This window comes from Euprymna scolopes, chromosome 28 (genome assembly GCF_053919585.1).
Source record: "Euprymna scolopes isolate OS-2025 chromosome 28, ASM5391958v1, whole genome shotgun sequence".
Taxonomy (NCBI): Eukaryota; Metazoa; Mollusca; class Cephalopoda; order Sepiida; family Sepiolidae; genus Euprymna; species Euprymna scolopes.
In genome coordinates this window covers 13,909,875-13,937,130 of record NC_136509.1, presented here as the reverse complement: position 1 = coordinate 13,937,130, position 27,256 = coordinate 13,909,875, and the positions used below count along the sequence as shown (strand labels likewise).

Sequence of the window (27,256 nt, the reverse complement as noted above, 5' to 3'; positions counted from 1 at the left end):
ATCGTTAACAACTTGACCATTGCCACAAGCAAAGTGGTTTTTTCAGAATTTTATGTGGTCGTTGAATCAATCAGAATTCTTTGCTATTTGAAAGGTTCAAACTTTGTTTGATATTGCTTCATTTACGAAACGGCTGTAGAAAATTGAGAATAAACCATTTTGATTTATATGATTATTTTTGCCTTGTTGGAACAGAAATCTCTCTCTCTCTCTCTCTCTCTCTCTCTCTCTCTCTCTCTCTCTCTCTCTCTCTCTCTCTCTCTCTCTCTCTCATTATAGTTACAAGTTGCCGAAAAACGCATGGGCTATTGGGGAATGATGTTCAAAAATAAATTCAACGAAGTTGATTAATGAGATAGAAATGGAAAAAACAGGAAAATTAAAAAAATTATAAAGCTAGCCTGAAATTAAAAGAAAATGTTTCCTCCTACTACGAAGCGAGAAAAGTATCAGTGCATTTATTACCGTTGGTAATAGCTAAGTTGCGACAGTTAATAAAAGAAGACTTATTAGAACCAGCCCCTTCAGAAGGAAGTAAATGGGCATCACCCATTGAGGTATTAAAAAAAAGACAGTGATTTGAGAATTTGTGGAGATTATAAAATAGGGGTGAACCATAAAGTTTGCACCGACTCGTACCCTATTCCGAATGTGGAAGTAGCTTTACATAAACTTGCTGGAATTAATGAAATTATTTTCGAAGACAGATCTAAAATCAGCTTACCACAATATTCCCATAGATGAAAATTTTAAAGAAGTGACGACGATAAAAATAACTATAGGCCTGTTAAGGTGAAAAAGGATGCCGTATGGCATAAAAACGGCAAGTGCAATTTTTCAAAAAGCTATTGAAAAAGTAATAGGAAATGTTGAAAATACCATCTGTTATCAAGACAATATGTGTGTTGGAGATTTAAATGAAGATGATTTAAAGAAAAAAACTGAAAATATACTGAACCGGCTAAGAGACGCTGGCATGACAGTAAATGCAAAAAAGTGTGTAACCAACAATAATGAAATATCATTTTTTGGGTTACTCAATATTAAAGGAAGAGATTTCTTCAGATGAAGCGCTAATAGAGAAAATTCTAAAAGTGGCTACACCAAAAAATAAAAAAGAGTTGGAGTCTTTCTTGGGTTTGGTAAATTTTTATAGAATATATGTACCAAAATATAACGAGCTGACAGAACCATTTGTGAAGTTAAGAAAAAAAAATGTGGATTTCATTTGGTTAGAACACCAACAGAAAGTCTTTGAAAAGTTAAAACAGATTCTGGCGAAAAAGCCAATAGTACAAATTTTTGACCATAAGAAGGACATAACTCTAACTACTGATGCTAGTGAGCATTCTGTATACTGTATTTTGTCACAAGATGGTCATCCTGTAATGTACTTATCGAGGAGATTAACAACGACTGAACACAATTATTCGAATATAGAAAGGGAGGCACTAGCCATAGTGTGGACAACGGACAGAGCAAGACCGTTCTTGATGGGAAAAAATTCATGTTGAAAAATGATCACAGACCACTGGAATTTATTTTCAAACCAAGAAAAGAACTACCGAAAGTTACAACGTCCAGAATATTACGTTGGGCGATCAGACTGATGGCATTTGACTTTGACATTGAGTATGTTAAAGGGAATACGATACCGCACGTTGATGCCTTATCTAGACTGAGGTTTTATAGAGAGGATAAGGACAAAAACGACGAGGAATTTGAAGACATTCCTGCACCTTGTAGAAACTGATGTAATATCTGTAGATAAAATGGCTACTGAAACTACAAATGACCCAGTGTTAAACAGAATAGTGTTGAGGATAAAAGAGAATCGCTGGGGAAATTCTTCAATGGCTGAAAGACCATTCAAAGAAATAAGACAAACTGGCTATAGAAAACGGGGTAATATGTGATGGAGACTTGGTAGTTCCCCCAGAAACACAGAGGAGACAGGTTATAAAAAGTGTACATGATGGTGTACATTGTGGAGTAGCAGCTACGCAAAGAAGATTAAAATTGGAAACATGTAGGCCGGGGTACTCAAGAGACGTAGAGGACTATGTAAAAAGATGCATAAAATGCACAGAACTCAGGAATTTCAAGCAAAAGAAAATACATGTGTGGCCCCAAGAAGCAGAACCGTGGAGCAGAGTACACATGGATCATGCCTGTGTCAATGAGATAGGATTATTATTAATATTAGTAGACGCATATTCAACTTGGCCTGAAGTGGTGAGAGTATCTGATAAAAACAAATATTAACAAATGTTATATAAAATATAATATATAAAGTATAAAACAAATATTAAGAGTAATGTTTTCAAGAAATGGGATACTGAGAACATTGGTGACGGATAACACGCCAGAATTTGCGGATGCTGATTTGCATGAATGGTTAAGAAAAATAGGATGCAGACCTTACAAGACCCCTCCCTACCACCCTCAAAGTAACGGGATAGCGGAAAGGATGGTCCAGACGGTAAAGAAGAGCATAAAAGCATGCGTGCAACAGAAGGAGAAAATCGATGCTTTCCTACCAAGATTATTACTAAGTTATGGAACAATTCCGCATGAAGGCAGGCCAGAAAGTCCATCTGCCTTAATGGGCAGACAATTAAGGTCCCCTTTGACTATGTCATATGCTACAAATGAAAAGATGTGGTACAAAAGAAATAGGAATGCGGAAGCCGAGACAGCAGAATTTATTATGCAGAAAGGACATAATACTGCAATATTGAATAAAGAAAATGGGAACAATGTTCTAGTTCATGCTGACCAAATAAGATCCCAAGGAGAACAATCGGATGAGGAAATGCCTTCAGAGCGGCTCATTATTGATGTAACAGAATAGTTACTGCAGAATGAAACTGCAGAGGAAGAAGTAGAGAGAGACGAGGTAGAAGAGGAAGAAGTAGAATGGAACAAGGCAGAAGAGGAAGATCAGAATATGCAGGAGGAACACTGCGATTATAGGGAAAGACGTGATAGATCCAGATCTCCAAGGAAAAGGAGAAAGATAAAGGAAGATGTTCGGAGGGGGGGGGGACACAAGAAGAAGTACAAGAAGTACTCGCCGCATAAAGCCTCTCCGTTATAGAGAGATGTAGTGATATGCAAATTAAGTATAATTTGCATATGAGCGGATAGCTCATATTTATAAATCGACACCAACTAGAACAGGTGGGGTTGTTGAACGCTTGCTTAGCGTTATACACGACATATCAGTGAACATGTTTCAGTTGATTGTGCACCTTCGTCACCTCACTATTTTTAACGTTTAATCAGGTTATATTTGAGCCTCACGATCTCTTTTTTTTTATTAAATTGTTAGGTGGAAGCACAGAATAGTTATCAAACACCCTTCCCTCCCCATGTTAAGAATGGCTTTCAAAATAATAACGTTATTATTTCAGCAGGGGGAGGGGGACAGAAGAGCACAAGTACCAATGTATTTGTTTATTATTTAAGCACTGTGTCAAAAGAGCACAAATACTCATGTTTATTTTTCATGCCAGGTTTTTATTTGAGGGGCGGGGTCAATATTGCTGGGTCGGTTTACATTTCTAAACGATGGTGTTTGTGCACTTTTGCTACCTCGCTAGTTTTAAATATTTTATTCAAGTTAAATTCAAGCTTAACGATATCTTTTTTTTTTTAGTTATGAAATTGTTAGGTGGAAGCACAGAATAGTTATCAAACACTGCCCCCTCTTTGAGGGGGGGGGGATATTGCCGTGTCGGTAGTTCGAACATGTTTACATTTCTAAGCCATGGTGCTTATGCACTTTTGCCACCTTGCTGTTTTTCAATATTTCACTATATCTTCTTTTTATTAAATTGTTAGGTGGAAGCACAGAATAGTTACCAAACACTCTCCCTTCCTCATGTTAAGAATGGCTTTCAAAATAATAGGTTATCATTTCAGCATGGTGGCAAAATAGCACAAGTACCCATGTTTTTTTTTTCATGGCAGGTTTTCATTTGAAGGGTTGGGAGCGATACTGCCGTGTCGGTAGGTCGATCATGGGTAAATGTCGATATCAAAATACCCTGGCCAAATCGCTGCTAAAAAAATGGTCTGTGTCTATCAAACTTAAACATCGAATTGGAAACTCGAAAACAAAATGAAACGAACTTTATTTTTATTATTACCAGAAAAGATGTATTTCGCGATTATTATTTTAGTAAGAGCAAATTACTAATTCATTATCTTTCTTACTAAAATGTAATAACATTAATAATTCTTTTATTTTTCTATGCGTACTTGAATAAAATTCACAGAAAATGTAAGAAATAAATAACACGATACTGTTGGTCCAATAACGCAACAAATAAGTAATAAACAAGAATTATGTGATCTTGGCCCGAAAACCAAAAAAATGAAAAGCTCACAAAGCTTTCAATCTTTTAATTAAATGAGAATTTGCTAAGAATTTTAAAGCCGTGAATTTTTATTCGACAGTTTAAAGGCTTTACCTTTTTTTTTTTTTTTTTTTTACATGGTAGTCACCACTTATCAAGGCTCGGAAGCTACTCGAGGATAAGGGTTATTGCGTGTACATTAAACAATGGGATAGTATCGTAGTAATCGTTAGTATTGGAGATTTGATAAAGTGTCTTACTTAAGGGGGCGGTTCATCAGGAATTTGTTTATGTTGGACTTGAAGACATCCAAGTTGTAATCAGGTGGGAAACAGGCAAGCGGAACAGAGTTCCACAGGCGTGCACTTCTAAGAAAGAAGCTTTGTTCATGGAATCTACGTTTTGATTTAGGCACAGATAAAGAGTGGGGAAAATTATTGACAGTGGTTTCAGCTAGACGGGTGTTTATTGTGAAAGATTGGCGAGGGGGGGACCAGAGATTGGAGCTCAGACGAGCACTTGCCATGGAAATAATGATAAAACAAAGAAAGGCTTGCAACGTCTCTTTTGTAGAAGAGAGGTTGCAGAGAAGAGAAAAGGAGAAAAGGAGATCCCCCACTAAGCCACAAAGTCTATTTTGTCCTCTGTCAAGGCAGGATAGGCTGTTTTTAGAATTTTTTGGATGGTATGAATCGATCTATGCCTACAATTAATCATTCGGTCAGGTCTGATACTATAGAGGACACATCCTTTTTAAATATGGAATGCAGAGGTAGATCAGATATAAATGTACGGAAGCTATCCCAGTCAGCCATAGAGTATCGATATAAAGTATGGTGGAGAGGTACGTCTGAAGACTTATTGCATTTCATTTTTATCTTAACTGATACAACGGAGTGGTTGGAAGATCCCAGAGGAGATAGAACGGAACATGAACATAGCTCAGGGGAAGTTGTGAGAAAAAGGTTTAGAAGGCTTGCATACTGACCGGTAGTATCGGGCACACGGGTGGGTTCGTGAACAATCTGAGTGAGGTCATAGGCAAAATCATGACAGAACCTCCCCTCGTCATCTGTCTTGGTTGAGTGGGTCAGCCATTCCACATTATGCACATTGAAGTATTTCGTTTATTTTTTGTAAACAAAGCAATTTTGTTTGTTGATAGAACATGCAGCACTCATAATTCCCAAATAGTCACTCATCTGGTACTAGCCAGACTCAATATTGCTTAACTTCGGTAATCTGACATGGGAACCAGTGTGTCAACGCGATTATATATATATATATATATATATATATATATATATATATGCATATGTATATATATATGTAATTATACTGAGTTCGTGAAATTCAGTAAATTTTCATATACCAATGAGCTTTACGCCAAAAATAGTTGACTTAAAGAGTAAGCTACAAAATTATCAAATTTTATAATTGAGCATTAATATACTGTGTAAGCAAAAACAAGACTTCAAAACAAGGTGTTGGTGGCAACAAAAAGTGTATTTCAATTTATGTTACAATTGTTTCCATGTCCAGTTCGACAATTTCAAGCATTATGTTGTTTGAAAATTTTCAAAACCAGAATTTCTTCAAACTTTATTAATAAGCACACTTTTGGCAATGGAGCATTTTTTGAAGAGAAGGAAGGAAGGGGAAATCCCTAGCTAGAAAGGCATGTGAGAAACATCTACCTTTGTTGTGGTTACGGAAAATCCCGTTTAAATATTAATATATCGCCTAATTTTCGTATCCTTATTTAAGAGCAGAGTCATGACAAGTTGCTACAGAGAGCCCTAAGCCATTTAAAAAAGTTTTTTTAATATATATCCCCTTCGTTGGGTTCCTAAATTAGATCTTATTTCTTTGTTACCCAATACTTAATTTTTAAAATTTTTGTTTCGATATTATGGCCGTAACAGCCTTGCAAAAATGTTACGGTTAGTTTTAGTTTCGTATTAGTGGCAGGTAATGTTTATAGATTATCGTTATATTTTTGCTTGGATTTAAGACCCTTTTAGTTTCAAAGTTTAATTGAATATAAGAGTAAATAAAATGGGTGTATTAAAGATATATATAAAAATCCTTGTATAATATTACGGGTGAAGTATTCTAATCTATTTAATGTTTTAAGATTCATTGTTATTCTACTTGAAAAATCTTTTCATATTGTTAAGTAGGATAAAATGAAGGGAGATAATCCAATTATATTGTTAAGTATTATTAGTTAATTTTGTTTGAAATCTGGTCGGTTTGTATCCTATAATGGTCAAAGGGAGAGAAAGAGGGGGAGAGAAAGAAGGGGAGAGAAAGAAGGGGAGAGAAAGAAAAGAGGAAAAACTGGAGAGGGGTAATTTCAAGTGTTTAGATTCAAAATTGGGGTGGAGTTTAGTAGAGTCTGCAAAGGTCAACTCTTTCAACTTTGACCTTTTGGCAGCCAAATTTTCGGCCAAAAATCGATTTAAAAACTTGCCCTTTATCTGGAAACACTGTAAATTTTCAAATATTTAGACCAAAATTGGCTGAGTAATTTAGTAGAGACTGCAGATGTCAAATATTTTTTAACTTTGACCCCAATTTTGACTCCTCAACATTTGTTGTTTTGGGCTCAAATCAAATGAAAAAGTTTAATCCATGTCAAAGTAACCTCCATCTAAAATTTTAAGTGTTTAGACCCAAAATTGATGGAGGAGTTTGGTAGAGTTTTGAAAGGTCAAATCGGGGTAATATCATACACCAAAAATCAAATAAATAAATCAAGTATTTATATTTTTCCAAACAAAACCATTTTTAAGCGAATTTAAGATTTTCCAATACCCCCCCCCCACACACACACCTCATGTCAGGAATGGCTTCTAAAAATTTTACTTTGGAGTTATCTCCTTTGTTCCTTCAGCCTGTTTTCAAGATGGCGTCGCAAGATCGTCACTCATAGTTTAGCCATAAAATTTGATTTTCTTATTTAAAAATAAAACTATTTGATCAATTAATGTAATTTTTGGTGTACAATATTTTCTTTGCCTCATGGATACATACATTATGCAGGTTTTTCTTTATTTTTATGGGGATATTCGACAAGGACAAACATCAAGAATTTGTATAATTTATTAACTATAACAACATGGTGTTGCCCAGAAGCCATTTTACTTTCATCTTTTTTCTGATCATGTTTGATTTTTAAATAGGAATTTTGTAAATTCAATTTAAGTTCCAACCTCTGTCCCATCACTATAATGTTGCATCCATGTGCCTGTTCGACAAGTACTTTAATAGAATGTGCTTTGATGAACTCATTGCACTTGTAACTCCTCAAAGTACATACTCTCAATTTACACAATAAGCCACAAAATCCCACCCTGTTGAAATATTTTTGATATATAATGGGAGTATACTCCCTCAGAGTTGGGAGATTCTATTTACAAACGCTGCTGATAGGAACTGACGAATCAAATTAATTCATGTTCTGCTATCAACCAATCCGAAACCAGAATTGCCCCATAAAAATTAAATCTCTCTTAGCACTCCAGCACATAATTTTTTTTGTGAACATGAGAAGGATGTTTTGCTCTTTGGTTGCAAAATTATAAAGTCCAGAACCTGTACAGAACAGCTGCCCACCGAGAATCCTTCATCTCCAGGACTTGTATAGAACAACTAACCATTGGAAACGCTTCTGAAATTAAACACGGTTTCCAATTCAAGAAATCCCTTCAATGTTGAAGTCTCTAGACACTGGAAAGCCTTCTACTCTAATAGTTTCTTCCCTCAGACCGTTAGATTTTTTAATTCCCTCCTTGTTTCCTGCTTCCTGTACTGACATGCAGAAGTTTAAATGTAATGTAAACAGATATCTTGCTGCTCAACTCCCTACAGTCCCCTTGTTGTGTATTGCTTATCTAATGGTGTATTTAACCGACTATTTTCCTCAGATCCCTTAATCTCTATTTACTTGATGACCTGTGACTCGTCTAGTGGTCGTGGGTGTGTGCATGTGTGTGTCAAACATATAATATGACGACATACCTGTCTGCTGCTGGCCGCTTCTGTCTTTTGGCCGCTACCTGAGGGATTCACCAATGTCTTGGGGAGCTGGATTCTGCTATAACAAGCAAGCATGCAAGACACACAAGACGATGTATGTTTTTATAAATCGGTTTATTTCACTTCCAGGCATTACTTCTCTGCAGTATGGCCAAACTCAACTAAACTTACTCAAACCGGAACACCTGGCATGTCACGTCCGGTCTCCGCTTGCATAGTTCCGGTGCAATTCACCAGCCAACCAGTTTGATACATGTCACAACATGACTCTTTGACTCTTTCTGCACTTGCATGCTCGTTCGGCTTATTGTTTCCCATGATTTAATCTGTGTTGTTTATTCCACTAGATAGATAGATAGATAGATAGATAGATAGATAGACAGATTACAGATAATTGAATGCTTCTACCTGGCGTTGCTCAGCTATTACCTAACACCTTGCCAGACATGATTCCTTTTACATCCAAGTGGCAATATGCCTTGTTTTTGTTGTGAAAAAGAGTTTTTAAAAAATACTAGTGGGGGTACCCGGCGTTACCCGGGGTGTTTGAAGGTGTGTGTTGAGAGAAAAAAAAGTGTTAATAGGTGGGTTTGAACCCATGACATGAAGGCGGAAAAGAAAGTGAAAGAAAACCTGATATCTTACCACTACGCTATGACGCCACAGGAAGTGAAAAGCATTCAAATTTATCGATGTCAATCACAAAATTGTCAACTCAATCATGATTAAGTTAAGAATCATAGGAGTCGACACAGAAATGAAAGTGGCTTATCCTGCCTTGACAGAGTTCAAAATAGACTTCGTAGCCTAATGGGGGAGGCCTTTTCTCTTCCCTTCAACCTCTTTCTCACAGAAGTTGCGAACTTGTCTCTGCTTTATCATTACTTTCATGGCAGGTGCTCATCTGAGCTCCAATCTATGGTCCCGCCTGGCCTGACTTTCATGAAAAACACTCGTCTAGCTGAAACCACTATCAATAATTTTCTCCACTCTTTATCTGTGCCTAAACCTAAACTTAGATTCTATGAACAAAGCTTATCTTTTAGAACCACACGACTGTGGAACTCTGTTCCATTTTCCTGCTTTCCAATATGGTTGTCTTCAAGTCCAATGTGACCAAATTCTTGATGAGACATCCTCTTATGTAATTCAATTTACCAAATTTCCACTACTAACGATTACTACGACATGTTTCCTTTGACCACTGTACACTCATTAACCCTTATCCTCGAGTGGCTTTCGGGCCTTGATAAGTTGTGACTCAATTATAAAAAATAAATGTCTGGCATTCAATATTCAGATTTAATGAAATGATAATAAAATTGAAAAAAAAAATACAAACGGCAGATTTATTGTTACCTCCAGTTGATCGACCAGCTGGATTTCGTACATCAACAATTTATCCCGTATTTCATCCACCTTTGTATTATATTCGCTCACTTTTGTGTCGAAGATATTTTCATCCGTGATTTCGTTCAGTTCTTCGGTAACCTGTAAGAATAACAGATGAAAGACAAAAGGTTTAACCAAATTAGAGTTTACTGCATTAAAACGTACATATTCAGTGTAAAGGCATTCATAATAGAAACCTGTAGTTGTTAGAATTGAAAATGACTGTTTTAGTCAGCAGGGAAGTAGTGCCGTGGTAATGTGTTCAACAGACGGGAAGTTCTAAGAAAGAAACTCCACTTATTGGTTTTCGGTGTATCAACAAATAAAGGAAAGTACTTTGCAGCGGTGGTATCCAGAGGAGTTCTTGCTGTGAATGGTTTATAGGAAAGAACCAGAGAACTCGGTCAAGCACCTCCAATAAAAATGTTGATAGAGCAGAGAAATACCAGCAATGTTTCTCCTGTGGGAAAAGATGAAGTAGGGAAGAGAAAACATCATTTCCCACTAGATTGTAAAATCGATTTTGTACTTGATCAAGGCAACATAGTGCCACTTCCCTTTATGTATACAGACTTCATTAAACCTAACACAGGAGTTTACAGCAATTCTGGTGAAATCAAAGTATTTGTTTTGACCATTCTCAGAGGATGATTGTTCTTGTTTTGTCAGCCATGATCTGGAAGAAATGTTAATTTCTATGTTAATATTAGTTATTATCGTTTTTAATAAAGATGAAGTGACACAAAATCATTACAAAGCCATTGTCCATCAACCCATGCACAGAATATTGCTGCCACATCTGGGCTGGTGCATCAATCACTAGTCTCTCGCTCTTAGACAGGTTCCAAAAAAAAAAGAACCAGAACTCTAATGATTTAACGATTCATGCAAGTGCAGTCGTGAAACGATTGACAAACAGAAAAAAATTCAAAGACCAATTTTACAATTTTGATCCTTTACCAGCCTTTTTTTCCAGATGAAAACTGATTAAAAAGTTTTCCACATATCTGAATACTCTATATACCAAATTTCAAATCTGTAAATCAAAAATTCGTTGACTATATAGGTTGAGAAGTGTCCTCACGCACACACACACACATTTTCACTTATATATATGTGTGTGTGTGTGTGTGTGTGTGTGTGTAACCCAACCCCTAAGAGGGGAGCAGAATGGCAATATTAAAAGGGTGAAATTAGCACTGGATTGAGACTTTTTTTATAGGGGCTATCCCCGGACAGCAGCAGGTAACCTGATATAAATTATATATCAAATACAGAAACGACTTCAAGTCGATAATGACGCATAGTTTGCTTAGCCCATGTGTAAAATTGGAGAAAACAAAACTGGAGATGTTGTGTCTTCATCTGTTACCCGAGGTCAGCGCATTGACCTTTATTGTTATGGGAAAATCATCATTCACACAATTCTGTGAAAAAGATCCCTAATTATTATGCAAGGGGTTGGTTGGCTAATTAACCAACTGGAGAAGGCCCCATTCAGGGATGAAGCAAGATGATTGGTTGAGAGGGGGATCGAACAAACTCCAAACCCATGTCGTCCACGACTATTAAAGCCATTGCACCCATAAGTTTTTCAGTTTGGAGCTAAGATTTTTGAAATCCACTCGAGAGAAAAGTCGCCCACCTCTCTGCTTTGCCTCTCACCCGCCGCCACCTGTCAACTGAAGAAAACTTAGAATCCGAGAGACACTTGAAACAAATTATCAAATCTAGTAAAAAGAAAGTGTATATTTTTTCTTCGGGCTGAATAATTAATATAAAAAAACGAAGATGGCAATCTGTTGAGTTACTGTTTTTCAGCGTACGACCGACCTGCAGATCGAACAGCATATCAACCCTTGACTCAAGGAGAACTGAGAAACATCTGACCACAATTGAAGACTGACCGGGTGTGACCAGAGGAGAAATCAGGTTGGGTCCTGCTATATGAAAAGATCATATATATATATATATATATATATATATATATATATATATATATATATATATAGGGAGGAACGATAAAATTGTCACTGTAAAAAAGACATGATTCCATTTCTGTTTGATGAAAATCGGTTCTTTTTTTGTTTGTTTTGCAGACCATCTACTAGTTGGCCAGTTCTGTACAAATCCCAAGAGCAATAGGAGCCTTCTACAATGTCTGAAAGTGACACCATATTCAATGAACGAGATCAGAGATGCGCCACTGTACAACTCATGCTCTCTACCGATCCAAGTTATGACAACAGGACCATTGCCAGCTCCCTCAAAATGCATCGCTGGATTGCCACGAATAACAGGCTGATGAAAACAAAGTTTCCATCCACAGTTATGGTCTTTGGTGTGGTTTCAAGTGAGGGCCACATTATGCCACCTCACATCTTTGAAGTCGGCTTAAAAGTCAACACCAAAGTGTACCTTGATGTTTTTTTGTTTTTTTTTTTACACAGTGATCACCACTTATCAAGGCCCGGAAGCCACTCAGGGATAAGGGTTATTGCAAGTACATCACGTTAGTGAGGAGATTTTATGAAGTGTTTAATTAGGGGGGCGGTTCATTAGGAATTTGTTAACATTAGACTTGAAGACATCCAAGTTGTAGTCCGGAGGGAAGCTGGCAGACGGAACAGAGTTCCACAGGCGTGCAGTTCAAAGAAAGAAGCTTTGCTCATGAAATCCGCGTTTTGATTTAGGCACAGATATAGAGTGGGGGAAATTTTTCACAGTGGATTCAGCTAGACGGGTGTTTTTCGTGAAAGTTTGGCGAGGGGGGACCAGAGATTGGAGTTCAGACGAGCACCTGCCATGAAAATAACGATAAAACAAGGATAGGCTCGCAACGTCTCTTCTGTGGGAGAGGGGTTGCAGGGTAGAGAAAAGGGCATCCCCCACTAAACCACGAAGTCTATTTTGTACTCTGTCAAGGCATGATAGGCTGTTTTTGGCAGCTCCTGCCCAGATATGGCAACAGTATTCCATCCTTGGCCGTACTTGGCTTTTATATAGATAGAGAATTGCATCAGTAGTGAGATATCTTCTGGAGCGGTAGAAGGATCCCACCATCTTTCCTGCGACCTTGGCAACAGACTTGATGTACGTGTTCCATTTCAGATCAGGAGTAAAGGTCAAACCCAGAAGCTTGTCAAAACACGGGGCCTCACCCAGACGAGAGCCATCCATTTCAATTGATGCCAGCTGGGGATCAGAGCGTTGATGATGTAAGGATAGGAGTTTGGTTTTAGATGCATTAAAGGTAACTAGCCACATCTTCCCCCACTGAACCACGCGCTCGAGATCAGAGGAGAGAGAATCCGAGAGAACTTCGTCATTTACAGCCTTTGATGTGTCGCTGTAGATGGTCGTGTCATCAGCATAGATGTCAACGAATGATTTAAGTATGTGTTTAGGGAGGTCATTGATGTAGATCAGGAAGAGAGTTGGGCCCAGGATTGACCCCTGAGGGACTCCAGCATTTATATTGCAGGCCTCCGATTTTTGTCCATCTACCACTACTCTTATGAGCCTATCGGGGAGAAATGATTTAATGATTGAGAAAACATTTCCAGTTATACCGTAGCTGGAAATCTTGTGAAGTAGACCCTTATGCCATACTTTGTCAAAGGCCTTTGATATGTCAAGAGCAATTGCCCTAGAAAGGAAGCCTTTGTCAAGAGATTCACTAATCCTGTGGGATATAACCGTCAGCACATCTGCGGTAGATCTTGCAGAGCGGAAACCATATTGTGTGTCACAAAGAAGGTTATTCCTGCTGAGGTGGTTGACTATTTCTCTATTTAATATTGATTCCAGCAACTTACTCATAACACAGAGAAGACTTATTGGTCTGTACTGAGAGGGAGATGACTTATCACCTGAATTCTTAAATACAGGGCAAACTGATGAGGTCTTCCAGGGGGTCGGAAAGCACTTCTCCTTAAGGCAACGCTTAAATAGTTTCGTAAGTATGGGAGCAAGTTCTGGTTGAAGCTTTTTTAACACTATAATTGGGATGCCATCAGAGCCAGTTGCTTTACTGGAATCTATGTGCTGAAGAGTATGGTTATCCCCTGATGCAATCAGGTGGTCACTGGCAAACCCTAGGTGTGGCAGCAGGACTCAGTGCCAGCCCGCAAATCCAAAGAGATTCAGACTTCAGAAGGTGTACTACAACTTTGTACCCTTTTCTCAACCCCCCCTCTTCCCCCGACCTGAACCTGCTGGACAACTTTGTTTGGTCATACGTCGAGAACATCACCAATATGACCTCTCACAATACCAAAGCCAACCTGATGGCCACCATCTGTCAAGTATTTGCCAAGCTCCCATTGGCGCTTGTGATAAAGACATGCTCCCAGTTCCGGAGGTGGTGATTGAGGTTGAAGGCGGCTACATCAAATAGATCTCAGCTCTACTATATAATCAAGTTACCTGAATTGATTTTTCCGATAAAAGTTTTAAAATAAAACTGTAGATTTTTCTTTAGGGCGATACCTTTATCGTTCCACCCTATATATATATATATATATATATATATATATATATATATATATATATATATATATAAAATTTTAGTCATTCAATAAAATTAAAAAATTTATGGTTAAATTTCAAATCAAGGATTTTAACTATTCTATGTAAGACAAAGAATACATTTGAAATATTATAAATCCTTATCCTATAGGATTTCGATGTCTAACATCTCTTCAGAGCAGAAAATATAAGCCAATAGCTATAATGGTTTACACCTTATTTGCTTCAGGAATGACTAAAATTTGATTTATTTGCTCTATCTTGTATATGGAGCAATCTTTATTTAGGTGGGATAGTCCTTATAGAATATTACTGCCAATAATATTTTGTAAGACCTATAATCACAGGTTTCCATACGAGTTGATTGTTAGATAATTTTATTCTGAAGTAAATATATATATATATATATATATATATATATATATATATATATATATATATATATATATATATATAGATAGATAGATAGATAGATAGATAGATATGAATGGAACTTGGATAAAACTCAACCAAAAATATGACATATGATTCATTTAACACAAACACAAAAAAGACAAAAAAATTCATTTAACACAAACACAAAAAAGACAAAAAAAATTGACCAGACTTTTGCAGTTTTGGGAGGATCCGTCCACATGTGTTTCTTTCTTTTTTTTTCTTTTTTTTTTTTTTTTTTTTTCATCTGCGTCAAATTTTTCCTCCAGTTGAGAAATGAATCATATTTTCGACTTTGTAAAATTCCCATCTGAGAATGCGTCAACCAGTCATTTAGAGCAACTTCAAGAAACTTTGAGAGATGGATAAACGACATGTGTGAAATCTTAACGAATCACAAGGGCGTAGGAGATGGGAAGGAAATAAGAGAGGGAGGACAGTAAGGGAAAGAGGAGGAGTAGGAGAGGGAGGGAAGTAGGTTGGGAAGGAAGAGTAAGGGAAGAGGAAGAGCAGGAAAGGAAGGTGAGTAGGAGGTGAAAGAGTAGGAATAGGAGAGAGAGAAAGAGAGAAAGGAATAGAAGAGGGAGTAGGAGGAGGAAAGTCCATCTTCACGTCAGTTAGGATCATTCTTTATGAAACTTTCGTTTTCACTGTTTCCAGCTAAATTTATTTAGTCTTGTTTTACAAAAAAGAATGGTGGTTACCTATAATCAAGGCCAAACGCCACTCAAGGATAAAAGTTAATGAGATGGACTGATTGTCAAGGCCAAGTTCAAATACTTGTAGGGGGGTTTCTACATAGGAAAGATGACCAAGTTGTAATCTGCAGGGAAACAGTCCCTTGGAAATGTGTTTCACAGACAGGAAACCATTATGAAGGAGCTCTGATTACTTAATGGGTCGGCTCAATAAGAATATGAGACGTAAAAACAGACTCAGAGGATGATTAATTATGAACACTATAAGATTTGTGCAGAAGAATCGACTTTGATGGTATCGTCACGTTGAAAAAATGAATTAGAGTTCTTAGGTTATTAGATGTAGGACAGGTCCAGTTACTAGGGGAAGACTAAAGAAAATATGAGAGAAAGTGGAATAAATAAAGACCTGGTCAGAGATAGGATAATTTTGAAGTCAATTTCTTAAAGCCATAATGTAAAACGGGCATAAATCGATGATGATGATGATGATGATGATGATGATGATGATGATGATGATGATGATGATGATGATGATGATGATGAATGGAAAAAAAAAAGAAAGAAAGAAAAAAGTCGGATTTCTGGGTGAGTATGTATTTTGTTAAAATTCAGAAACTACCAAACATACACGTGTACCCTTTTCAGTTGGCCATGACAAGTGCAAAACACTATTATACACCTGTTATCAAAAACTCAGGTTCTTGATTGTCTTCTGATACAAATCACTTGGAAAACAATGATTTGATAATATCGAGAAGGAATGGTGGAAGGGTGCGGGAACAGTGGTAAACCACTGAGGAGATTACATGATAACGTATGTTCCTGAACTTCCAGATGAATCTGTCAGCCAAACAAAGTTGTGAAAGAAAACAATAGCTAAGATAATAGATTGTATTCCCAGTGGCATATAGAGGGGCGGGGGTCAATGGAGAAGTGGCCCTAGGCATCCAAATTAAATGGGTATCCAATCATATTCAAACTATCTCTCTTTCTCATATTTCTCAATACTATGACTTGTACTTGAGTCTTTGGGGTGTACAATGAAGGAGTTGCTCCATCCCTCACAACATCACCATGATATTACAAAACCTCTCTCCGCCACTGACTACTTTGGCTTTCCCAAAATAAGCAAGGTAGGCAGGAACCCGAGAAGGCTTAGTCGTAAACAAAGAGTCTGGACACTGTCGACCAATCCATGTCACCATAATAAGCATAATATAAGTGGAAAAGTTTGGTATTAACTTGTTTGTCATTTGTGCATGTCGGGTTAACATGCTGGTGATTCGCGTCACTCTTGTTCATGTTTCCGGTGATCCTCTTATTTCTGTCCTTTGCTTATATTGTTCTTGACTAGTTTTAAAGACCAAACGTCCTTGGTTCGTTCTCGGTTCTTTGTGTAACACAACGACTGAAATGACTTGATCAGCAGACCCTGATTCAGTGTGTATGGAGGGGAGGGGTGCAGTCGTAGACAAAGGGAAGAAGCAACGAGGGGGAGGGGCACCCAATCATATTCAAACTTTCTCATAATATTTCTTTTGGAGGCATACACTCAAGGTGTTGGCCCAGAGCATCATCAAGGCTTTATCAGTGTGTGCGTGTGTGTGTGTGTGTGAGTGTGTGAGAGAGAGAGAGAGAGAGAGAGAGCAGTTGGGTAGATATTAGGAAGGTCACGGTTGGACGGGTCTGTTCAAAAAGTAACGTGACTAAATAAAGATGTTACACACACTTAAAAAACAAAACAAAACAAATAAACAAAAAAACTCTTCCATTTTCTTATCCACGAATCCGGATAACATCGGATGACCCTGCTACATTTTTTTAATCATTTTTTTTTTTTTTTCATCTATGAGTGAAATAGTGCCAACAGGGACCGACCTCGTACTCTCCTCAACCATGCCACTGAGCTGCTGCCATTACCCAGTTTCACTGGGTTTCCCTACGACCTCCTGTAAAGCTTTAAGAGGTCGATGGTCGGAGGTCGGAGATCATGCACCCTCCCCCCAGCTTCCTTCAATAACAAAAGTAGTCTTTTCAAAAGAAAGCGAATATTTCAGGAGAACGTTGACGTGGTTAATCTCGGTCTTTAAACATCATAGCAATGCAATGCTAGGTAAGCAGGAGCAACAAATAAATTAAAATACACAAAACACTCTTGATAACAATAAAGAAGACCATGTTAAGATCAACTACTGAACGTTTGTATCACATGACTGCCCATCTAGACACACAAAACAGAGTTTTTTAAATTCTAATCGTCAGCCCGGAGGGAGGGGGGGCATTCATTTAAATAATCACCTGCGCGTCTCTCTACAACTGGTCGCCTATTCATTTATTCAACCGACAACAAGAGAAAAACATCTCCTTGGGTGAATGATAATAAGGGAGGATGTGAGGAACTGGGGGAGGGAGGTTTACTCATCCAACAGCCCGCTAAACAGGCCGACACACACCTTTTTATCTGGCAGACAAGAATGCCAGTGAATGAGTGTCTATGTTATTGTGTGCAATCAAACACCTAATCACGTGAGGTTCTTTTTAGGGCTAAAAACTTGTTGAATATGCAAATGAGATAATAGTGAGTTTCCCCTTGGCCAGAAGTCTCAAGACCGATAGTTTGACCAGATATTCTTAGCATAAAACGCGATTTAAAAGAATATGCCCCAATTAAAAAGAAATACAGATTTTTATAAATGAATTTCTTAAATATATATCTATATTATATTTCTCTTAGTCTGTCTGTCTGTCTGTTTGCTGTTCCACTTTTTCTCAGAAACTACTGAACCGATCTGGCCGAAATTTTGTACAGACCTTTGATGCATATTTAGAAATTAATAGGAATTAGTATTAAATACAAAAAGTGAGCACAAATTAACCATTAATTTGGCATAAAACACTCATTCTAAGTCAGCAGACTATAACTTCTTGCCATTTTTTAAATATATATATGTGTGTGTGTGTGTGTGTGTGTGTGTGTGTGTGTGTGTGTGTGTGTGTGTGTGTATGTGTGTGAGTAGAAAACGTTAAGATATTGTAGAATTGAGATTACAATATTTTATTCAAGGCAAGGAATACAAAATAAAAGTGACAGGTTCCTTATTCCATGGAGTTTCAAAGATAAGCTCTTCTCCTCAGTGAAACAAATGTTAGCAAAAGGTGCGTATAGATAAATATCTATTTTTGCTGGTTAGCTCAATTTCTTGAAAACAGTTGAGAAAAACGTTTTTGAAAGAAAATAAAAGCTTATAGGAATATATATATATATATATATATATATATATATATATATATATATATATATATATATATATCAACTAGGTGGTTGTAGATTCGATTCCTGGCTAAGGGTGAGTGCTAGTCTAGTTGCACTGTGGAGCTGTGATATAACAAAACAGTCTGGCTGTTTGTGTTCTCGTTCGGCTATGTAATCTTGGCAATCGCCGAGGACACAAGTACTTGTTTACAAGCATAAAAAGAATAAAGAAAACTCAACTTTATACATCGTATATAAATCAATTAGTTAAGTCTGAATGTGCATGTCAAAAGGTCATAAAGGTCATAAATGACCTGAAATATTCTTTTATTGTTAAGAAGGAAGAAAAACAAGACACTTGATATAGTCAAGGAGTCGTGATATGACTTCCATTTTTATTTTTAGGAAGGGGTTGTATATCTTAAACTCTGTTGATTAGAGAGTTCTCTGAGGGGAGGTAACGATTACATACTATCACATATTCTTTCTTTGAATGATTAGAGGAAAAGATAAGGAAAGGAAAATTTTTATGAAACGAGACAAAATAAAAAGTCAATTAGTGACTGTCCCATCTCTAAATCTTTGAGAGGTCTAATGACACTTCCAAACCTAGTGGTTTGAACTGTTGTAAGGTTGTTGTAGGTGTCCGTGTCTGGTACTCCATGGTGTGTTGCTTTTGTGTGCTGTTTGTCTATATTGGACGAACAGTCTTTAGTAGGCTCCTCGAGGAATTTCAGTTGAGTGTACCTCTGGACGTGATGCGATTCCGGAAGTGTTTACCCTAAGATGCTGTCAATTTCAATGAAGAGTTTTTCTGGAAGGGGTACCATGTACGACCTTGGTTCTCTGCTCATTTGTGTAACAAGTGCAGGTAACCACTCCCCTATTTCTTTATTTAAAACACGTACAGGTTGCCCTTTGTGCAGTCTAGGTAGATTTTTGTATGTTTATCATGGTGTATCTTGTGATTTTCTTGCCTCTGATACAGCTGTGTCATTATCTTCTTGTTGGTGTTTTGGTTGGTGCAGATGACTGGGATGTTCCCAACTAGCTTCCTTTGATATAGAAGTTCACCTGATGATGGAATGCTATGATCTAAAGGAGTCGAGTGCAGACATAGTAATACCATGTCCAAGTCACGACCACTTGAAGCAGCATTTTTGAATGCAGATTTCACTGCCTGAACACAATGTTCCACAAAACCATTTGAATGAGGATATGTGATGTTCAAAGCCTTATTCTTTTGCGAATTGCTTGAAATGGATAGAGCTGAAGTGTGGACCATTGCTACTTACTCTTCTCTATAGAATCTCTTGTTCTCCAAATATTTGCTTTGTCAGTTTGATAACTTCATGACTAGAGAACTCCTTTAACAATTTCACAAGTTCGAACTTGAAATAATAGTCCACAATGAGCATAAAGTTAAGACTTTCAATGTGAAATAAGTCAGTGGCCACTATCTGCCATGGTCTTAATGGAATCTCGTGGGACATCAGGGGTTCAGTACTCTGCGCTTTTTGGTGCTGCTGGCATATAGACATTGTTGTACTATGTTGTCTATGTTGTCTATGTCCTCATAAATGTTGTGCCAAAAAAACACTTTTTGCCCGGAGTTTACATTTCTCCATCCCTTGGTGTCCATAATGTATTTTTTGCAATACCTCTTGTCGCATTAATCTGGGTATTATTATTGTGTTTGATTTCAATAATATGCCATTTTCAATGAATAGTTCGTCTCGATAGGGCCAATAAGGTCTCATATATTTGTCCACTTCTCTTAGAATAATGTCCCTTAATTCACATAGTATGGCATTCTCATTTGTTACTTGGTGTAACTGAGCTAGTTTGTGGGTTGAAAATTGAACAAAATTCACCCTCAGGTCAAAGTCAATGGCTTCTTTAGCTTTTTTATTTGGCAGCCATGAGAATTCATCCACTAATGTCATATCTTTTCCAGGGCGATATACAATTGTCATATCATACCCTTTCAAACATGCATTAGAGGCAAGGTGGAGCTGCTGCCAAATTTTTAAAGTTGATCATTTCCGGAGGCTTATGATCACTTTCCACCTGGAATGCACTTCTATAGATGTAAGTCCGGATCGTTCACAGCCAAAAACAATTGCAAGGGAGTCCCGCTCTATGTTGGCATAGCATTGTTCAGTCTCTGTTAAAGATTTGGATGCAAAGCTTGAAGGAGAGCGGCACCAAGTCTTCTACTTGATGCATCGACTTGGATGACAGTTTGCTTTGCGGCATGACAGAAGCATATCTTTGCAAATGAGATCCTTGACTTGCTGGAGGAATCTCTGGTGATTTTCTGTCCACTGGTACTCCATTTCTTTTTTAGGAGATCTCTTAAAGGTGCTCTGAGATTTGACAGGTGTGGAATGAAAGGTGCCATGTACACGATGATTCCCAACACGCTCTGCATGTCGGTGGTGTTTAATGAACTATGTAACATTTTTATTTCTGTTATTTTGCTGGGATCAGAATGCATACCATTTTGATCGCAGATTGCACCAAAAAGTCGAATCTGTTTCTAATTGATTGCATACTTTTCACAGTTGAAACAAAGTCCTTCCTTCCATGCAATCCTCATTAAATTGTGTAGGTTCTTGTCATGCCTTTCTTGGGTTCCTTCAAAAACAATGACATCATCGATCAGCTCTAGAGTGCCAGGGCACTTCTCCAAGATCATGTCCATCTTCTGGATAAACACATCTTGAGACATCACCAGACCAAAAGGCATCCGTTAGAATCTTTCAAAAGGGGAGTTGAAGGTAGTCAACAGTTGTAAGACTGCATCGAGTTTGACGGACCAATAACGATTTTTGGCATCCAATTTAGAAAAATATTTGGCACCAGAGATTTTATGTGTAAGTTCTTCCATTGTAGGGTCTTGTAATGACATCTCATGATGACCTTGTTTAAATCTTTCGGATCTAAACAGGTGGAATTTTCCATTGCATTTACGCACATAAACTAAGCTGCTGACCCATTCTGTAGTAGACTAGGTTACTCTTTGTATGACACCTTGTTTTACCATATTCTCCAAGTCAGTCGATTTCTTCCGTCATATGCATGTGACATTTTCTCTGTGAATGTATAACAGGGTGGTTGGCTGGTTTCAGGAAAATATATTTACCCTCAAAATTACCGATACTGTCAAAATTGTCTGGGTACATATTTATCAGATTCTGTGTTGATCTTATTGAAACTGGGGTTTTCTGGATTGCACAATGGAGAGTTACCAGTTTAAGGTCTCTGGTCGAAGGGAGTCCTATGATAGTAGGCCCTTCTGTTGTCACAACAAAGAACTTGAGTGTCTTCCATTTCCCTTTGTTCGGGCTGCGTCATATTAGAACCATTATAAGCTCTTACAACAGGTGGTTCATCTTTTGTTCCACCAAGGAATGGCTGTCCCGCTGCACTTATCAGGTGTAGGAACATCTTCCGAAAGGTACCTATATATATATATATATATATATATATATATATATATATATATATATATATATATATATATTACAATAAAAAATGTGAGCATAAAAAGTAATATGGTTAAGCTTAAACATGGAAAAGTAAAGAACTAATTGTTAAAACTGGAAAAGAAAAAGACAAGATATTATAGTAAAAAATATAATAAATTTATAACTTAAATTATTGCAGCATTAAGAATTGATTATATAATGTTATAAATTGAATTTAAACAAAATTTTAATGCTGCAATATTAAGAGAACTTTGAATCAATTCTCTCCATAAGTAAAGCCTTAGACACTCTCAGTGAACGTCTCCTTATGTCTTTTCTGCATAAAAAAAAATGTTTTATTTGTCTAGCATCATTGATGATGGATCACGGCCAGAGTAGACCAGAGCTGATGAGGAAAATGAAGCAACCACTAGACAGAATGGCGACGCCAAAGATAAACAGTGATGATAAAAGACGCACGCATAAGAACTTTGATTTATTTAAAGACAACGTTAGAGTAAAATGCGAACGGTTTCCTTACCTTGTCTTTGTGGATGATAAAGTCACTAATTTCTTCGACGGCCGCATTTTTATTTTCTTGCTTTGCCTCTTCGACACATTCCCAGAATGTATTCACTTCATCCATGATATTTTGGTGTTCCTCGATGCCATAGTCAAAAACTTGCTGACACAAGTCCATCAGTTTTTCCTTAAAGGTTCAGCAAAAGTTAAGGATCAATTTTTGCCAAGATAAACAAAAACTATAGAAGTTCCATGATTATTCAAAGAAAATACATTGCAATTCTATGAGTGATTTGATCATACTTTAACATGTATCTTTTTAGTATTGCTAAGCATCAATGTTCGTTTCAACTAGCAGGGACATGCAGGGGTGGGTAGCGGTGCCTAAGTTCCTGCTCCTTTCACTCCTGTTTTAAAAGTGCCCTTTTCAGAGGAATGTGTTATAGGCCTGTACCCCACCGAGACACTTTTTTTTTTTTTACTTGCGCACCTGCCTTGAAAAAGTTCTCTGCTCGTCACTGTTCACTAGTGTTGGGACGATTAATCGGAATCGCAATCAAGAACCAGAAAAATCTGAACTTTTCAGAGTATCAGAATTGATATTGGAATCAGAATGAGAAAAATTGGTGCCTGTTTTCCAATGTCAAAACAATTCCTTCAATTATTTTTTTTTATTTGATCTTGGTTTAAGAAAAATCTTTCACTGTTGGTAATAAGTATTTATTGATTTTAAACTTCCAATAAAACTAAAATCTATAGACCCCCCCCCACCACCACCACCCCCTCACAACTGTGTTTTTATGTTTTAAAAATTATATGCACATTTAGGATGTGTTTTTACATTAATCGTGAAAAAATATGCACTTTATAATTAAATATTGAGAGATTTGTGAAGAATAGGAATCAGAATCAGTAATTGTATTGGAATTGGGAATTTAGTGTGGAATCGGTAATTGTATTGGAATCAGGAAAAATATTGGAACCATCCTATCGTTAGTTTCGGCCCGTACATTATATACGACAGCATACTCATTAGGTCACTAAATTTGAGTGACTTTGATTCTGGTTAGTACCAGACTTTCTTTTTTTGTTCTTTTTCACTTCAAACAAGATGTATTGCCACTTAAATGTATATGGCTACTATTTGGGATTATGGCTAGGAGATTGTGGGGAGTTGAGTAGCAAGATGTCTATCCACATTATATTTAAACTTCTGCATGTCAGTACAGCCAGGAAAGCAGGAAACGGGGAAGGAATTCCAACGTCTAGCAGTCCGCGGAAAAAAACTATCAGAGTAGAAGGCTTTCCTGCATCTAGGGACCTCAGCAGTAAAGGGTGGGATTTTGCTGCTTGTAGAGTTGGTCAAGAGTATGTTCGTCGAGGGAGCACAAGCGATATGAGTTACTCACATCTCAAAGTATCAAATCTCTCTACAAAGCCACCAGATGGGTGATCATTTTGAAATACTAGATGCCGTATGTGGGAAAACAGTGACATCATCTATAATATAAATCTCACCTGTCTGCTTAAATGTATGTATGTTTTGCAAAAACTTTCAACAGATGCGACAAATCCTGACAAGATTGGTATCATTTTGAAGTTTGACGTCTCAGACGACAAATATCGAAAAATTGGCTAAAAACATTAATTACTTCTCCCCAAATTCGGGCACTTTGTACAAGGATGGGTCGATTATTTTTGCCGACATTTTAGCAAATCATCGTCACCATTATATTGACTTCAGTTAATTTCAATGCTTTTGACTTCCGGTCGCGTCATGGAGATATTGGCTAAGACGTCAGATTTTCTTTCATTTTCTTTTCTGCCTTCGCAGCACGGGTTTGAGCCTGCCTACTTTTTTTTTTTGTCTCAACACACACCTCCAAACACCCTGGCAACGCCGGGCACCCAAGCTAGTCCCAAATATAACTACAGTATAACCCCAGGATACGGTAGCCCCTGGGTACGTTTTTTTTAAATTTTCAGATTACGATGTGGAATACAATGTTTTTCCGGCCCCTGGTTACGGTATTTGCCTTGCTTTACGGTGTTATTTATAATGTTATTTAATTATATACATATGTAGTATATACTGTACTGTATTTTGTTACTAATTTTTTAATATGTACTGCATAAAATGTTGCTTAGGCTCCTTCGATTTCACCTTATGATCTCAACGAATTAATGCGGGAGTTCTACTGTACTCCAAAGAAAGTTACAAAGAAAAGGACTTATCCTGCTTTGATAGAGTTCAAAATAGACTTTGTAGCCTCGTAGGGCTGTCCTTTTTCCTTCCTTGCAAGCTCTTTCTTACAGAAGAGATGTTGCGAGTTTGTCTCTGCTTTATCGTTATTTTCATGGCAAGTGCTCGACTGAGCTCCAATCTATAGTCCCTCTCGCCAAACTTTCATAAGAAACACCCGTCTGTCAGAAAACACTATCAATAATTTCCCCCCCACTCTTTATCTGTGCCTTAACCTAAACGTAGATTCCATGAACAAAGCTTCTTTCTTAGAACTGCACACCTATGGAATTGTCTTCCATTTTTCTGCTTTTCAGCTGACTACAATATCGTTGTCTTCAAGTCTAGCATAAACAAGTTTTTGATGAGCCGTTCCATATAAGTTAACAAATTTATCGAATTTCCATTACTTATGATTAATTTTATTGTCCAATTGTCTACTGTACACTCTTTAACCCTTATCCTCAAATGGCCTCTTGGCCTTCATAAGTGGTGATGCCTTTGTAAAAAAAAAAGGGAAATAAATGTTATCTATAAAATATAACTTGCTTGTTATGAGTTTATTTGAAGAAAAAAGGGTATTCAATTATAAAACAGCACATCGCCACAGCTTTTCAAAAAGGTATGTGTTCCTTTGACTGATGCTGAACCAGACAAAGAAGTTTGTCTCTTTGTAACATAAATGTCTATAAACTGTTATGTGTCCCATTTGCTGAACAGTATTTATGTGTGTATGTCTAAACCTCTTCACACAGCCAGTGGTTCAACGAACATTACACATAAAGAGAACATTGCAATAATATAAACTGACACGTATATACACTCGCATACAATCACAACACTAGATGATCACACACACACACACACACACACACACACACACACACACACACACACACACATATATATATACCGCTATATAACAGATGGAAGTATATGCAGTTTGCACAATAATCTAAGATAAAGATTTATATAATTTACACAATTTTTAGTGAAAGTTTATATAATTTGCACAATAATGTTTAGTGAAGATTTATATAATTTGCACAATAATTTAAATAAAGGTTTATGTAATCTATGTAATGATTTTAAGATAGAAGTTTATTTAATTTAAACAATTTATGATTGAGGTTTACTACAATAAGACTGAGGTTTATGTAATTTGCGCAATAATTTAAATAAAGGTTTATGTAATCTGTGAAATGATTTAAGATAGATGCTTCTGTAATTTACACAATAATCTAAAATTGAGGTTTATGAAATTTCTACAATAACTTAAGATGGATGGTTTATGTAATTTAAACAATAATTTAAGATGTTTGTTTATGTAATCTGCACAATAATCTAACATTGAGGTTTATAAAATTTCTACAATAATTTAGGATGGAGGTTTATGTAATTTGTGCAATAATTTACCAAAGATTTATTTAATCTCTGCAATAATTTTAGATGGATGTTTATGAAATTTGCATAATAATCTAAGATTGAGGTTTATGAAATTTCTACAATAACTTTACATGGAAGTTCATGTAACTTTCGCAATAATTAAATAAAAGTTTATGTTATCTGTGCTATAACTTAAGATGGATATCTACGTAATTTGCAGAATAATTTAAGACTGAGGTCATGAAATGTCTACAATAACTTAAGACAAAGGGTTATGTAATTTCCACAATAATGTAAGATAGCTGTTTATGTAATTTGCGCAATAATCTACTATTGAAATTTCTACAATAACTTAAGATGGAGGCTTATGTAATTTACACAATAATTTAAAATGGGGTATAATTTAATTTGTGCAATAACTTAAATAAAAGTTTATTTAATCTATGCAATAATTTAAGAAGCATGTTTATGTAATTTACACAACAATCTAAGATTAAGATTAATGAAATTTCTACAATAGCTTAAAATGGAGATTTGTGTAATTTGAACAATAATTTAAGATGGTCGTTTATGTAATTTGCACAATAATTTAACTAAGGGCTTATGCAATATCTGCTATAATTTAAGATGGGTATTTATGTAATTTGCACAATAATCTAAGATTGAGATTTATGAAATTTCGGCAATAACTTAAAAGACGGAGGTGTATGTAATTTGTGCAATAATTTAAATAAAAGTTTATGCAATCTGTACAATAATTCAAAATGAATGTTTATGTAATTTGCACAATAATTATAAGATTGAGGTTAATGAAATTTCTACAATAATTTAAGACAGAGGTTTATGTAATTTACACAATAATTTAAGATGGTTGTTTATGTAAAATCCATGATAACTTAAGATGAGAGTTTATG

The 27,256-nt window shown here is 36.6% G+C and overlaps 1 protein-coding gene across 1 annotated transcript in view; it reads right to left on the bottom strand.

Annotated features, from left to right (window-relative positions):
- LOC145249478 (dynein regulatory complex subunit 3-like) overlaps positions 1-27,256 on the bottom strand; it is a 112,383-nt gene that overhangs the window by 10,211 nt on the left and 74,916 nt on the right. The window contains exons 8-9 of the mRNA XM_080111071.1: positions 22,734-22,908; positions 9,768-9,899 (exon numbers count right to left, since the gene is read on the bottom strand). Coding sequence (XP_079967197.1) covers positions 9,768-9,899; positions 22,734-22,908 — 307 coding nt within the window. The remainder of the gene's footprint in view (positions 1-9,767; positions 9,900-22,733; positions 22,909-27,256) is intronic.